This window comes from Cricetulus griseus, chromosome 2 (genome assembly GCF_003668045.3).
Source record: "Cricetulus griseus strain 17A/GY chromosome 2, alternate assembly CriGri-PICRH-1.0, whole genome shotgun sequence".
In the NCBI taxonomy this organism is placed as follows: domain Eukaryota; kingdom Metazoa; phylum Chordata; class Mammalia; order Rodentia; family Cricetidae; genus Cricetulus; species Cricetulus griseus.
In genome coordinates, this window is record NC_048595.1 from 372,629,113 (window position 1) to 372,645,002 (window position 15,890).

The window sequence follows — 15,890 nt, forward strand, 5'->3', positions numbered from 1 at the left end:
TTTGACATAAAAATTCTGTTTCCTTTGAGTGTAAACTGTGAGGTTGTTGCATGCACTTAGTTTTAGTCTTGACTTCTGAGGGGCCTCTGCTCTTCCCTGTGACTATGACAATTTACTTTCCCACCAACAGAGTACAGAGGTGACCTCTGCCTCCTCCCTTCCCTGTGCTTAGGATCTTTTTTCTTTTTCTTTTTATAATTGGCACTCTCACAGACATCAAGTGTCTCTCACAGTGGGTTGAATTTGATTGTCTAAGTGGAGTTGAGCATCTTTTATGTTCCCACTGTCATTTGTGTGTCTTCTTTTTAAGAATATCTGCTCAAATCCTTTGCCCCTTTGCTAGGCCTGTCATTTGTTTTCTTGCTAATTGAGTTGATTGAACACTCCCCAGTTGGTGGTGCTGTCTTTGGAGGGTGACACTTTGGGAGGTATATGTCTTACATGAGGATGAAGGGCTTATAAATGTGTGGCTTGATTTTTTTCCCTTCCAGTCTCTAGATTGTGTCTATTGCCATTGGTTGTTTCCTTGGGATCCTATAGATGTTTTTAGTTTGCTATATTTCTGTTTGTGAACCCAAAGCTGTGTCATTACCCAATTGCTATGTAGAAGTGTGAGAAGTGACTTTTACTTAGAGACTGACTATGGTGTAAGGAGTGGTGAATCAGTACCTAGATGACAAAAGAGTAATGACTAATTGGGGTTTTTGCTCCCCTACAACATGACATACATGCCAGTCAGTGCAGGAGCCTGTATAAACTGCCTCACACAAAATCCACAGCCCAGGAGGCTTAAACTAGACATTTGTGGATGACAGCTCCAGAGGCTGCACAGTCCAAGATCAAGAACTCCAATACTTCACAAGGCCTCTTTTATAGACACAAAGGCAAACAAGGCTAGAGGAAAAGCTGCAAGTAAAAGTGGAAATTCTCAAATGCAAACAACATAGTAAACACACAGTAAACACCAATAGTTAAGTAGGAGTTAGGGAATCAGGAAGGGCCTTGACCCAAAGGAAATTAAAACACAACACAGCAACACTCGGTAAGTAGCAAAATCGGCACTCAGAGAGAAATTCTAAACACAGGTCAGTGATATTGGGTCTTGTTCAATGTTTTTGTAATTTTTATTGTTGTTACTTTTAACTTCCTTGCTGAGGTGTATTTTGAGTGACTGTGAATTAAAAAATCTTGTTTGTCTGAGTAAGTTCAGTATGGATAAACAATACTCCTCACCTCCCCCTCGATTTTTTGATTCAAGGTTTTTCTGTGTAGCCTTGGAGCCTGTCTTGAAACTCACTCTGTAGACCAGGCTGGCCTCGAACTCACAGAGATCCACCTGCCTCTGCCTCCCCAGTGCTGGGATTAAAGATGTGTGCCACCATCATTACAATACACAGGCCAGTTGCTTAGAGTCTTCAATGAGCAGCATGTCACAAGCAGATGACAGGCAGCGGAGGCAGCTCTCCTTGTGATTTGAAGGAAATGGAAGAGAGAACCCCAGATCCTAAAATCCCTTTAAGAACACACCCCTAAAGCCTAGACTTCCTTCCATTGAGCTATACCTGGTAAAATCCCACCACCCCACAATAGTCTCATGAGCTAGACCCTTTTCCTGGTGTTAGGAGACTATTTGCCACAGGTGCTCTCTGCTTAGCAGGTGCTACTACTTGGCCCCGACCTTCATGGCAAAAAACTTCAACAACAGAAGTTACTTTTCACAACCAAGTGGAAGACTGAGTGAAGGAGCTGACAGAGAAGGAATTCCTCAACTTCTTTCCATGACTTGCAGAAGACTTACTTCTTGTCTCTTGTCTTCTGTATGGAAGCTGTCTCTGGGGGTCTGTGACCTCCCTCTCTTGTGAGACTCTCAGGGGGATTGGATTAGGCACAGCCCAGTAGCCCCATTTCCAATGAATTATTTCATTAGAGGTGCTGTCTCTACAGTGACCCAAAGGCTGTGGTCTTTGGAGTTTGGCACATAAAGCTCAGGGAGATACACTTTAGTACTGAGGACAGGAGATCCTATGAAATAGTTATTCTTGGACAATTTCCCCCCCTAAACTCTCACATCTGAAAGGAAACCTCTAAGAGGCTTGTGTTCTGAGCCACCTTCACAATTCAGGAGATGAAACCTTTGTCCAAAGGACACTGGTCTACGTCAGTCAGCACCTTGACCTCCTGGAAGAAGACAGCCATCCCCGTAGAGACATTACACATTATCAGGGCTCTAGCAAGTCCTCTTGTCTGCATCTCTGATCTCACCATTACCCTGTCCTTAGCCAGTGTGTATGTCCCCACACTTCTATATGTTTTACTGAGTCACCAGCTCATATGTTCCAACTCCATGTTCAAGCTACTGAACCAAAACACAGCAATATCTGTTTATCTATCTTTACCTATACATGTATATCTATACATAACCTATCTATGTGTCTGCCCCCACAAGCCCACGTATGTGTAAATGTAGGATTATTTTGTGGCCCTTGTCACAATGATGGAGAACATATGAAAGGGAATGTCTTCTGGCTTTATTCTGAGGCCCTTGGAGGCCATAGGTGCCTGGAGTGAGTGTTGAAAGGATGGGGGAAATCACACAGCAGGGACTGGTTGTTGTCTCCAAGATCATCCCAGCCCCTTCCCTGACCTTGCAATCCCTGGCCCTGCAGGTCTTTAGTGGGAATCTTCTACAAGTGCTGAAGGATGACAGTGTGGCCCCTAAACAACATCCTGTTGGCAAAGATGTATGACCTTGGGTGTTAGGATAGAGGTAGGCTGGAGCTTGAGTGGACCCTAGATGCAAAACTGACTAGCTTACAGGCCGGAAAGTGAGGAGGGGGCTGGAGTTGGGCATCAAAACAAAGCGGTAGACCATCTGCACATCCTCTTGCTCTCGTGTCTCCACCTTGAAGGATTTCAGCACCTGGAACACAAGGGAGGATCTCCATCTGACCCATCTCCTGCTAAGCTGTTCAGTGCTGCCACCATGCTGCTAAGACGACCTCCTGTGGGGCCCCGAGAGCCTAGCCCTGCTCTAGAGACCATACCCACCCACGAAGCCACCATTAAGGCCCTATCTGGGCTCTGTTTGGCCACACTGCTTTGCTCATCCCATCCTGCTGCACCTTATTCTTGAGGCCCTTCCATCTCTGGGTGCCTGTTCTGGTGAGCAGGACACCCCAGGCTGACATAAACTCTGCAGGTCTGTCTTAGTTGCCCACCTCTACCCATCCAGTCCACACCCTATCCCACTGCTCTCTTCCAGAGCTGCTCACATGGTGCAGCAGGAGAAGCATCTCCACCTGTGCCAAGCGCTTCCCCAGGCACTGGCGTAGCCCAAAGCCGAAGGCCAGGTGCTGGAAACTCCTTTTCCTCTCCAGCCAGCGCTGGGGCGTGTAGCGCTCTGGCCTTGGAAATACTGCAGGGTTTCGGCCCATGGAGTAGAGATAAAGTAGGACTAATGTCTGTGGGCAAATGCCAAGGGCAAGGTCAGCTTTGAGGTGATGCAGAACAGGGCAATTGGTGGGCATATGAGGGTACTCACCCCAGCAGGAACATGGTAGTTCTGAAGCATTAAGTCAGAGCTTAGAATTCTCTCCAAAAAGCCACCAACAGGATAGAGCCTGGAGGTGGGCAAGAATAGAAGCGTCCCCAGCTATGAAGGGCATCCCCTATCCAAATCTGTTCCTTTTTCCCTCAGGTCTTTCAGGGTCGTGGTTCCTGGGTATGATCACCTCAGCCAACCTCAGAAGGAACAATAGCGTCCAGCCATAGGGAGAAAAGCAGACATGGCTTTCCTCTGCCCCAGTAAAGAGGACAAAACAGCAGGGAAAGGGTAGCCAGCACCCACCTCAAGGTCTCTTTTAAGGTAGCCCGCAACAGGGGCAGATCTGTTAGAGCTCTCTGAGGATTTGCTGCAATGCTGGCCTCAGCTGCCAGGCTCTCTTGCCGAAGTGCCTGCTGAACATCTGGGTTTCGAGCCAGCTCAAAGAGGGTCATTACCAGAGGGAAGGTTGTCTGCAGGAGCCAGAGAAGTTTCAGACACTGTCCCTCGTCCTCCACAAAGGGAAACCCTACTACAAAAAAAATGCTCCTCTCTGGGAGAAGTGTATATCCAGAGCATGATAGGACTATGGGAAGCATGACCCTAAATCCATTCCAGTCCTGGCCACAATCTCAGCACCTGAAGAGTCTGATGATAGAGCCTGCTCTGGTACTCACTGGGGTGGGCCTCATTGTCACTTAGGGACACTGCCTCTCACATCTACGTTTTCCAAAGCCTGATTGTCATCTACTGGTTCCCCGGCACTGACCTCACTGCTCAAGCCTGAAATGGATTTAAGTCCCCTCACAGCCTCCTCCCTACATCAGTGAGAATCCCCAGAGTGAGCCCGGAGCCCCTGTGTTCAGAATTACTCATTATGGCTCATCCTACAGAAACAGCCTCTTAAGATTCTTGCTGATGTCACCAGATTGCCCCCATGCTCTACTTGGGCATGCTGACTTTGTATTTATCTGACCCATGGCTTGATGCAGGACCCTTCCTGAGGGATCCAAACCCCTCCTGGTGTCATCTGTCTCCCTGTCTCTTGCCTTTGACAGCCAGCCACCCCCATAAGCTTTGCGTTGCTGCTTGCAAATGGCTCCACCCTGTCCCCTGTCATGAGCTCGCACTGCTCCTGCACCTTCACTTGCAGATCTCCCACTTTCATCACCTCTGGTTAGAGCCTTCAGTGAAGGCCAACAGGCTCTAAGCAGAAACAACCTGGGAATGCAGGTCATAGAAAATGCTTTGGAGGATACAAACAGGGAGTCACAGGGGATTCCACCCCGATGGCCTGACCGTGTCTACACTCCCAGCGGTGAGCTCAATAGAGTTGGCTTTGATGGCGTCGAGAGGCAAAGCTCCCTGGGATATTAGTTCTGCCACGATGCCACTGTAGGAATGAGGATTGCCAAGTCTGAGCTCCTGGTGCACCTTCCGGATACATCTGTTGGCTGGAGATGTGAGGTGGGAACTTGAGACGAGGCAGCCACCCCTGTCCTGTTATGTACCCCACTCTCATGCTCAATGACAATTCCTGCTCTTCTCCCACTATCTCTGGGTCAGTTCAGCCATAGAATTGGTGGGAATATGTTAAAAGATCAGGAAGCAGCAGTCACTGTCATTTGAGATAACCCTGGTGTAGCCATAAGTAAAGGTGAATGGTAATGAGCTGACTGTTGTCCCCTGCCCCATGGCACTGCCCAGGTCAGCGACCCTCACCATACTCAGAGATGACATCCCAGGCCTCAAAATGTTCTTTCCACACCCGGGTGCTTGTCCAGCGAGTCAAGCTCCTGGGCAAGAACATGAGCTGTGGGGTGGTCTTGAACACGGAATGCAAGGCATGGATGAACTTCAGGCTGTCAGGACTCAGGTCATGGCCAAGGAGGCCCAGTCGCTCCCCAAAAAGAGCAAAGTTGCTTGCTGAAGAGAAAAAAATGGTATCCCTGGGACAAAGCAGTCCCTGGCCTCCAGACTGCCTCATGTCTCCCTCCCCACAGGTCCCCCCCGATAGCCTTCATTTGGTATCTTACCCTGGCACATACCTTCTATACTGTAGTTGAAAAGGCTTTGCTGCACATCCATGGTGAGGCTCCCACGAGCATTCTGAAACACCTTCTTCTTCAGGGCCTCCAGGAAGTCCCGTGCTACCATGTCCACCATGGGGACAAACTTCTGAACAGCCTTTGGTGACAGCACATGTGGGTTGAGCCTCAGTCGGTTTAAGCGCCATTCAGGCCCATTTCTGCAGGGCACAGAACAGAGCTACAGACACCTCCCCTTATAGGCCTGGCCCAGGCCTGTGCCCATCTTTCGCCCCCTCAAAGAAATTGGGCAAAGATGTGTAGGCTCAGAAGCAGACTCTGCTGGTCCTGTCCCCACTTCTTTCTATAAACACAGCATGCATGTGTTGGACAGAGCTCACTAAGTCTAAGGTGGACTTGGTGCATCCACAGCTATGGGTCAAGCTCTGCCCACCTGGCCTATGCCACCTCCCCACAGAGGAGAATCCCCAGCTGAGCTCATCAAGCCTGTCAGTGCTGTACAATGTGTGGTCTCTGAGTCACCAGCACCTGCCTGTCTCAGCTAAGGGATCTCGTCCTCCCTAGGGCAGGAGCCACAGCAGAGGACATCTTACAACATGCACAGACCACAGCCCAGGGCACAGGGCTCCCAGGGAGACTCTCCAGTGATTGACAGCAGGAGTCAACATGCACAGACCACAGCCCAGGGTACAGGGCTCCCATGGAGATTCTCCAGTGATTCACATCAGGAGTTCACACACACACACACACACACACACACACACACACACACACACACACACACAGCCCAGGGTACAGGGCTCCCACGGAGATTCTCCAGTGATTGACAGCAGGAGTTTACACACACACACACACAGAGAGAGAGAGAGAGAGAGAGAGAGAGAGAGAGAGAGAGAGAGAGAGAGATACATTAGCCTGTCCTTCAGTGTGCTAAAACCTGCAACAATTGACAGTGGCCACAAGCACATGTATATACACACATGTATTCACACAGGACCTCAAAAACATGTGTGAGCTCCCAAGTCCCTGTGTGCACAAAACTAAGCCAACAGCCAAGCACAAAGGTGGAAAGACCCACAGAGAGTCACAGATGCAGAAAACACAGTTTCACATGTAAACAAAAATACATTGGTCACACATTTACACACATGTAAGAATATACGCTGGTGTATGCATGCACACACACGGGCTTCCTGCTCCCTCAGAGGCGTGTGCTCACACTTTGCCCACAGCTACCATTTGCATTTGGCCTCCCTGCCAGTTTCCCTCAGTTAAGTTCATAACCAACATGCCCATTTCCCAAAACTATTTTATGAACAAAGGATACACTCTGGCAGGCATTGGTGTGTCTGTGTGCAGCCTGACTTCCCTGTGTAGGCTTCTCCACACCCACTAGTGACCTCTTGGCAGCCTATCCACTCCAAGCACCAGAACTCCTGCTTAGCTCTCCAGCTATGTACCCAGCTACAAGAGGGAACTTTCCCCTCTCTTACCTGAGTGGTATTTGATTTTGAGCCCACAGGAGCTCCAGTTTCCTTCATCCCCAGAACTCCTTCATCCCCAGAACTGTCTACCTCAAATCTCTGTAAGTGAAATTGCCCCTACAAAAGGTAGACTGTATTGATGAACATCAGGCTGTGGCAGAAGCTAGTTATGGCCCTGAACAGTGACACCCCTTCCTGGGGCAACTTTGAAACTGGTAAGAAGGAGAATTACACCCTATTAAGGCCTATTCAGAGCAGGAATTTGAGGCAGAAGGCATTCCCCTGCCACCCCTTCTCCTAAGGTCCAGGATCTACATGGCATGGTACCAACCCATGCTTGGCAATGATTGGCCCCCACGCCCCAACTCAAGCAGGATCTGCAACCTGTGTCTGGGCCACCAATCTCACCTCCCTGCTCATTCTCAATGACCACTCACAGCAAGAACACTCCACGTCTCAGGCCACGGTGTTCTCTGTGGGCTACCCAGGGCTCTAAGTGCATCCGACGAGGGTGCATACTCTCCACCTGGTGCAGCTTCTCAGCATCCTCGGGCAACATCACAGACACAATCTGTGTGCTTCCTATGCTGTACCTATGGGGTGAAGAACAGAGCCCTCCTGTGGATGGAATGCCCTCCACCTGAGCACCCTGCAAACAGCCCTGTCTGTGTGTTCTCTCCTCTCACCCCATCCTCTCCTAGCCCTTGCTCTCCCTCCTGGAGGGCTCTCCCACTGTCTGCCTGACTCCTCTCCACTTCAGCCCTCCTGGCACTCTGTCCTCTCAGTGATGAGCTGTGCCTTTCTCTGTCCATGTGGAGAACCATGGTCTCCACGAGTCAGGCTCATAACCTCCTGTGTTCCCTCCCTGTCTTCCTAAGGAGGGAGCGCCTGGTGCCTCCTGGGGAGTGCAGCAGCACCTCATCCCTGAAGAGGATCAGCAACATGGGGCCAGGAAGCTCTGTCCATGCTCAGCTACATGCCCAGAAGACCCTTACCTGAAAATGGGCCCCAGTTCCTGGAAGGCCTGATGCATCTCCAGGTGCAGGTTCTCCTGGCCCTGCTCCCTCAGGATCTGTATCATCTTCAGCCACCTGTTTCTGGAGTACTGTGGTATGGCTTCAAAGGGCCGCAGTGTGTTGGGAGTCAGTGCTGCTGTGGTGCCCAGTGCCCTCGTCCTGAGAAGACACTGCCAAGGTCTTGCCAGCCACACATCTGCCTTTGGCCTGAGAGCCATTGCCATTGCTTCCTACTCTCTTCTTCAGCCCACAGGCTTTTTATCCTGCCTGTGTACTGTACTGTTCGACTAATCACGTCATGGAAGAAACTGTCCCTGGACTTCCCCTGAGAGATCCAGGCTCTAATCATAGCTGGGGCTCACCTATTAGTAGAAGTGTATGACCAACTCCCTAACATCATCGCTCCAAAGCTTGCTGGTGGGTGGAGACTGGAAACAGCTATAGTGCCTACCTGGGGGACTATGTTGCCTGAGGTAGAGGGGGGGCAGAAATCTCTTCTCCCTATAGATGGAAAAAAGAAGATGGATGGATCCTTTATCTTTTGAAGATATAATAGAAGACCTTGGTTTCTTTTAATAGACTTTGTCATTTTTTAGTGACTTTAGTAAAAATAAATCTAAGAACCAGAAAGTGTGTGAAAGCATTATATTTTTCAAGTTTGAATTCAGTTTCTTTAAAAAAAAAAATGGAAGAAAACTTTTCATTGTTGCTACATGTGAAACAAGTATGACACTGGTGGCATCCTGGTGGTGATGTCACACTGGCACATGAGATTCTAAGGGTAGCTCTGCTCATGGGCCAGGACTGTCTTCTGCACAGTCCGTGGTCTGTTCGGACAAGTCTCACCCTCAGCTTTTTCTCCCCTTCTAACACTTGTGAAGGCCTCTAAACTGCAAGCTGTCTGCTTTCTTGGTACAACAGTGTTATACAGGACTAGCCTCCAAACCAAATTTTCACCTTCTTCACTTCTGCTGGGCCTGATCACAGAAGGTCCTCTAGTCTGCATTTGTTGACTAATTACACTCCCTCATAAAAGAGCCCTCATCTAAGTATTCCATCACTCCTCCAAACCCACCGTAGTCATTGTAGCCTAATGTGGCCTTGGAATATCTGAGAGAGGCTAGAGTGTATATGATGGGAATAATTAGGGCAAGGACTCCATCTATACAGCCATGGGAGTAGCCATCATTCCAGCTGGGTGTAGACCCTCCAACACAGCTTCTTTAAGGTCACTAATCTTCTGCCCCAAATGCGCTTATCCATTGCTCTGTAAGTAAAACTAAAAAACTCATTTCTTCCCCAGGGGTGAACATTGGAAGAATTGTACTTTAGCTTACCATTGACTTCCCTGTTGCTGCTGCTGCTGCTGCTGCTGCTGCTGCTGGTGGTACTGATGATGGTGGTGATGATGATGTTGATGGTTAATGATGATGGTGGTGGTGCTGATGATGATGGTGGTGATGATGTTGATGGTTAATGATGATGATGGCGGTGGTGGTGGTGGTGATGATGATGTTGATGTTGATGGTTGATATCCTGACATTATGCTGATCCCACCTCCCATCTTCCAGTGAGATCCATCCACTAGCATTTCATGCAGATAGCTAGCCCAGGGACCCCGTGAACATACATCACTACACCATGCATTGCACTTTAAGCATAGGAAAACCTTTGAATAATGTTTCTATGTGGCAGTCATCACAACAAAGCTTTAGGCAGAGCTACATCTAAAGCCCCAAGCAACATAGTAGAGCACCTGTGACTTTACAATAAAAAGGCGTTTTATTGGCTGATAAGCCAAGCTCAGAGCTGGGGCCTAGAGGAAGGATCTGTAATCAGCATCAGGATAGATTCTATTGGAGATGGATGCAAAGTACACAGGGCCTCTTTCATGGGGGTGGTTCTATTCACTGAGAGACAAAGCTGAGGATTAGGGTCTAAACAATTCTCCAGATATTGAGGGGATTAAGATGCTAATAGAATAGCAAAGGATGACCAGGTCATTTAACTACTTTCACTCTGGTGTTTCAGGTGACCAGGTGTCATTCATTTCCTTCCATTGAAGAAGCTAGGCCTGTGTGATTGACAACCCTGATTTCTCCAATGCTTACTCTAAGCTGTGCTTCCTAAAGCAGGTATGATTTGGCTGTCATCACTTTAAAGACATTGTTTCTATCCCTCTAGAACATGAGTAAAATATCTCCTCAGCCACGGATGGGACTGTGTGCCTACCTCCCCTCCTCCATGCTGGGAATTTGTCTGGCTTGAGCTTGTGTAGGTCTAATACATGCTGTCACAATTGCTGTGAGGAGTTCATATGTACATCTGCCCTGTTATGTCTGGAAATCATTTCCTTGAAGTTATCCACAAGCTCTGACTTTTACAACCTCTGTGCCTTCACTTCCACAAAGATCCCTGAGACCTAAGGAGAGGGTATGATATGGATGTCTCATCTAAGATTGAGTACTCCACAATCTCTGCATATTGACCAGTTGAGGGTCTCTGTGTTAATTGTCCTCTACTGTAAGAAGTTTCTCTAATAAGGGTTGAAAGATACACTGATCTATAGGCATAACAATAAGTCATAAGTAGTCATTTTAAATGTTATGTCTATTTAACAAAATAATAGTTGCAGTTTTTTCTTAGATGCCATGACCATAGGTCTTGGCCTCGTCAACAGTGTTAGGTATAGATACCATCTCATGGAGCATGCCTTAAATCCAATAAAGTGGTGGGTTATTTCTATAACATTCATACCACTATTGCACCAGTGAGTATATCTGCGAGGCAAGCCATTAGTATAGCTCACTAGGTTCACAACTGAGTGATATTGATGATTACTTTTCTCCTTTGTTAGCATGCATAGCACCTTCTAGCACCATGAAAACTGGCTAGTAGAAATGAAGCTTTCAGTTGAGTGCCAACTTGGTTTCTTCATATTCTAAGACTCAAGTATGTGATGTCTTCAGCAGTAGGATCTTACTGCAAAGTTCTGGAGTGAAACAAATAGCAGTGGCAATAGTCTGTAATGTTTTTGCAGGGGGGTCTATGGGACCCTACTCGTTAAAAACTCAAAAAGTGGTAGCCCATTTCTGGTTCAGAGATTTTCATGTAGAAGCATGTGCTGTCTAGTTGGAGTATTATGCTTCTATTATAGGGTAACTCCATTTACCTCTTTTTATATATGTATGTATATATGTATGTATATTTAGAAAGCTCTCTAAAACTACAGAGTGAGCTTTGTCCTGGTTTTGTTTCCATTTGTTATGCACTGCCATGGCTGTAGAAAGTTTTTTGTGGGTTTTTTTTTTCATTTTTTTTTATTTTTTATTAGTTCAAATTAGGAACAAGCTTACTTCACATGTCAATCCCTTCTCCCTCTCCCTCTGCCTCCCCTCTCCCAACCTCCACTAGTCCCCCCACCCCATCCCCTCCATGGGGGCTCTAGAAAGTTTATCCTGACAACTTTTATTATCATAAATGCGACTCCTTAGCAGAAAGGATATGTGATGTGATAGGTAGGGTTTTAGTTGGGGGGGGGTGACAGGGGAGGAGGGGAGGGAGAAGGGAACTGGGATTGTCATGTAAAACAATCTTGTTTCTAATTCAAATAAAAAATCTGCAAAAAAATAAGAAAGGAAGAAAGAAAAAGAAAGAAAGAAAGAAAGAAAGGAAGGAAGGAAGGAAGGAAGGAAGGAAGAAAGAAAGAAAGAAAGAAAGAAAGAAAGAAAGAAAGAAAGGGGAAAAAATTTTAAAATATGCTACTCCTTCATGACCTTTGGTCTTATTGATCTGTTTTTTAAGGGATGTGTTCAAATTATCGTTCTGTTGCTGTGTGATAAAACACTCTGACCAAAAGCAACTTAGGGGAGAAAAAGATTTACTTCTACTTAGACTTCCAACTCACAACCCATCATTGAGGGAAGTCAAGACAGGAAATTTGAGAGTGTTGCTTACTGGCTCACTATTTGCAACCCACAGTGGCTTAAAGACTCCCACATCAATCATCAGTCAAGACAATACCTTGCAGGCAAAACCACAGAACAATCTGATTTGGGCAGTTTCTCATTTGAGACTTTCTTAGCTGATTCTAGGTTGTATTAAATTGACAGCTGAAACTAACTAGGACTGGGTAGATTAGTCCTTGGCAAACATGACTCCATTTTGATTCTACGTATTTCTCAGAGGGAACAGTCTGGCTTCATCCCATTGGCCCCTCGGTTCTTCAAAAACTACTAGGCAACTCCTCCACCAGTCCTGACAGCATAGCGGCTCCTAAGGCTCCATTCTGCTCCGAGAACTAGCACTCCAACGCAAGCTTAGGAGGGACACTACCCCATCTCTATCTGGAAGGTGGGGGACTCAGGCTGCACTCTTCATGGATCACTATGGCTATAATCAGAAAACATTCCCTATGAGGTCAGGGAATCTGCATCTGCATCCCTTAGGAATGTCTAAACTCAAGCTGAGACATTTCCCAAATGGCACAGGGCTCAGGATACCCAAGCATGTGGGCTCCTACCTGTGTGTTTCTTGCTGCTGCTGCTGCTGCTGCTGCTGCTGCTGCTGCTGCTGCTGCTGCTGCTGCAGTAAGGCCCCAAGGACCCCTGGAGCTAAAAGGGAAAGTGCAGAAGAGGTAAATCCCACCCAGATGAGAAGGAAGAAAACGGAGCTGCCAGTGAGTTGGGATGGAAAAAGCCTTTGGGCAGAGAGGACAGCTGGATTCTCCGTGCTAGGAGTACATAGCAAGGGAGCAAGGCATGGGTGAGGGGACCCCAGGCACAGTGCTGAGGCCAGTAGAGGTTGTGTGGGTGTGTAAGCAGGGGATAGTCATGATTTTGCTGTTCTCATTTCAATTTAATTTAACCAGTTTCCCACTCCCCATATTTCCCTGCAGGATGGCTGTGGGGGAGGAGGGCGGTGTATCAGAACTGCCATGGATCTTTTGCAAGCTGTAATAGATGGCGTGTCTACTGTGTGCCTCGGCCTACATGAGGTGAACCATGCAGCCTGGGTTCTTTGCATGTCCTTGGGGCGGCAGAGCAGTCAGCTCTTGCTGTTTCCAAATATTCTCCCCAACCCCATCCTTTTGCACAATCCCTGGCTAATCCTGGGAGTTTCTAATTTGGGTCCCATGACCCTTCTCAGCTCACCCACAAGGAGACTGAAAAGTTGGGTCTTTTGAGGGAACTGCAGGTGTCCAGAGTCTCCATCAAACACTTGACACTGGGTTCTGCAGCCCCTGGATTCTCTAGACTCCAACATCTGTTATCTGTGTTATGTAGATGGGCTGGGGACTGTCTTCCACTTTTCCAAAGAGTATTTCTTCAGGGGCTATATTATATATGGACTGTTTGACTAGGGGATGGCTCATGGCTGTAATTTCAGCACTCAAAAGACTGAGACAGGATTCCTGCATGCTCCTGCTCCCAGCCATCTTGGGCTATGTCATAAACTCCTGGTCAATCTGAGACCCTGTCCCCTAAAAAACCCTCAATAAGGAAATAAATAAGCCTTAATCCCGTGTAAGGGCATTCACCTACTTCTCTGCAGGGACTGCTTCTCTACCCAAGGTATAAAGAAGGGAGTGTTGAAAACTCCCTAGTTAATAGCAGTGAGCTGCAGACATCCTCATCCTTGCTGCCTTGGTCTTCTCTCAGGTCCACCTAAAAATGTAGGACTCCAGTCAAGACACGGACAACCCAGAGGAGGAAATGGATGAGGCAAGTGTGATTTTAACGCTTGCCCCAGTTACTGAGGATCCTGCCGTGTAACATCCAATGAACTCAAACATTTCTTCAACCAGAAATCTCAAATAATCAATTTCCCCCCTCTGCCAACTTGTGAGCAAATAAAACTCTCTCAAAGAAATCATTTATAAGCGACCAGCCCTTCCCCTATGGCTGCCCTGCTCCTGTCAATGGCTCTGTGAAGGGGCTGCTGTCAACAGTTTAATAGGGGTTTATCTGAGACTCCAGAGACATGCATTTCCTCAACAAAAATATGATATTCTTAATGCATTGCCTGAGGCATTGAATTCAGGCTTCAGGAAAGGAGGGAGGGAGGGACCAAGACTTCAAGGCAGCTGCAAAAAGTGTAAGAGAGGGGCACCTGAGGGTTGAAGTTGTTTCTTTAGCTTAGAAGTCCATGTTTGGAGCTTGGGGAAGAATTGTGCAAGAGCCATTCAGCCTGGGACTATGAATCATTCTCCCCTTCTCATTTCTGAGGAAGCCTTGTGCTACAAGCCTCTAGTGCCAGGGGGTACACTGTCCATGGCAGACAGCTTTCTGCAGATATGACAGGCCACACTCACTTCAAGTTTCACGCGGGCCAGACCTGGGTCAGAGATATTTCCCAGATGATGACCTTTCTTTCCCCGGGGATAGAAAAGATGACATGCAACGCCCTGATTGTGTTCAAAGGAATAAGAAGATGATGACAGAAATAACTGTCACCACAGACAGGAGCTGTGCCAGAGACACTATGCTACTCCCAAGTAGGCCACCCAAGATAACAACAAGGTTTTATTTTGACACAAAGGGCTTAGAAGAAGAAAAGAGAAACCTTCTGTATTCCTGACAATGGCTTAAAAAACAAAACAAAACAAACAAACAAAGTAACAGGTCATTAATCTTCAGAAGTCCCTTCTCCCATCATCTCTGCCAGGACAAACAGCAGAGTGTCCACAGACAAATCAGCTTGCATCTAACAGTGTACAGGGTCTTAACTATCCTTGACCACTCCTGATACCTTGAGTTGGACTTGCTTTGTTACCTGGGATATAGGATATGGGATATGGGATATGATTTTGCTTTAATGGGTTTGTTTCTCTGCATTTAGGAGCAGTTTCAGGACAATAAAGCAGATGGAGTTCCCACACATGCCTAAGTGTATCCTAATAAAATTTATTGTATATTTAAAAAGGAAGAGACTTCCTTCTGCTCCTGTGAGTGGACAGGTGCTGCTGTACCTTCTTGGGAATTCATAGTCCTGGGGAGTGAGGCCCTCTGTGGGGTTTCCATTCCAATTCCTAACCAGACTCATCCCCTTATCTTTTTTAAAAAGCATAATTTATTTTTTTATTTGCATTGGTGTTTTGCCTGCATGTATGTCTGTGTGAGAGTGTCAGATCTTGGAGTTACAGGCAAGTGTGAGCTGTCATGTAGGTGCTGGGAACTGAACTCAGGTCCTCTAGACGAGCACTGAGCCAGCTCTCTATCCCCAAGCACTTATCTTTCACCTTAGATATCAGGCCACTGAACACTCACAAGTGGCAAGTGTGTCCACACCAGGGCCTGCTAACTGGGTTTCTGTCCTGGCAGATGCCTTCTCCAGGTTCCTCCTCCTTACAGGCTCCAGAAGATGCTGTGTATTTTCTGCATCCCAGAGATGCACTTTGACATGATTTTGAATATTTGAAACGGTTGGATGTAGGAAGATTGTCAGCACTTCCAGAGTACCTGCTTCACGAGGGCCCTAAGGACAACTTCTGTAGTATCCATGGTAGCATTTGCCTCAAAGCTGGAGTGGAGTCGCCTTGCTCTATACATCCTCCAAGCTTTCCTTGCAGAAATATGACCACATTTTAAGAACGGACGCTCATTGGCCTTTTATTCTATGTAGAATATTGGTCAGCAGTGTCATTGCCTATAAAACTGAAAGTAGTGAAGCCCCGCTTGTTTATGTGCCCAGCAAATACATATTTGCTGAAAACACTCTGTGCCAGGCACTAAACCATGTGTCAGTGAAAGGGGAGTCTTCGCTCTCAGGGTAACTCCACTGCAAATCTAAGCTACAGAAA

The 15,890-nt window shown here is 47.2% G+C and overlaps 1 protein-coding gene across 2 annotated transcripts; it reads right to left on the reverse strand.

Moving 5' to 3' along the window:
• Positions 1 to 2,506: 2,506 nt before the first annotated feature.
• On the reverse strand, positions 2,507 to 8,313 carry LOC107977023 (cytochrome P450 11B2, mitochondrial). 2 transcript variants are annotated; one of them, XM_027404302.1, is made up of 9 exons: positions 8,069 to 8,313; positions 7,511 to 7,666; positions 5,590 to 5,789; positions 5,264 to 5,467; positions 4,841 to 4,995; positions 3,848 to 4,014; positions 3,542 to 3,620; positions 3,273 to 3,461; positions 2,507 to 2,920 (listed from the first exon to the last, which is right to left on the reverse strand). In XM_027404302.1, the coding sequence occupies exons 1-9, from the start codon at positions 8,311 to 8,313 to the stop codon at positions 2,807 to 2,809; spliced, it is 1,509 nt and encodes a 502-aa protein (XP_027260103.1). In that variant the 3' UTR covers positions 2,507 to 2,806. The 2 variants fall into 2 exon arrangements, with proteins under 2 accessions (XP_027260103.1, XP_027260104.1); XM_027404303.1 differs by lacking the exon at positions 3,273 to 3,461 and having other exon boundaries at positions 8,069 to 8,307.
• Positions 8,314 to 15,890: the final 7,577 nt, after the last annotated feature.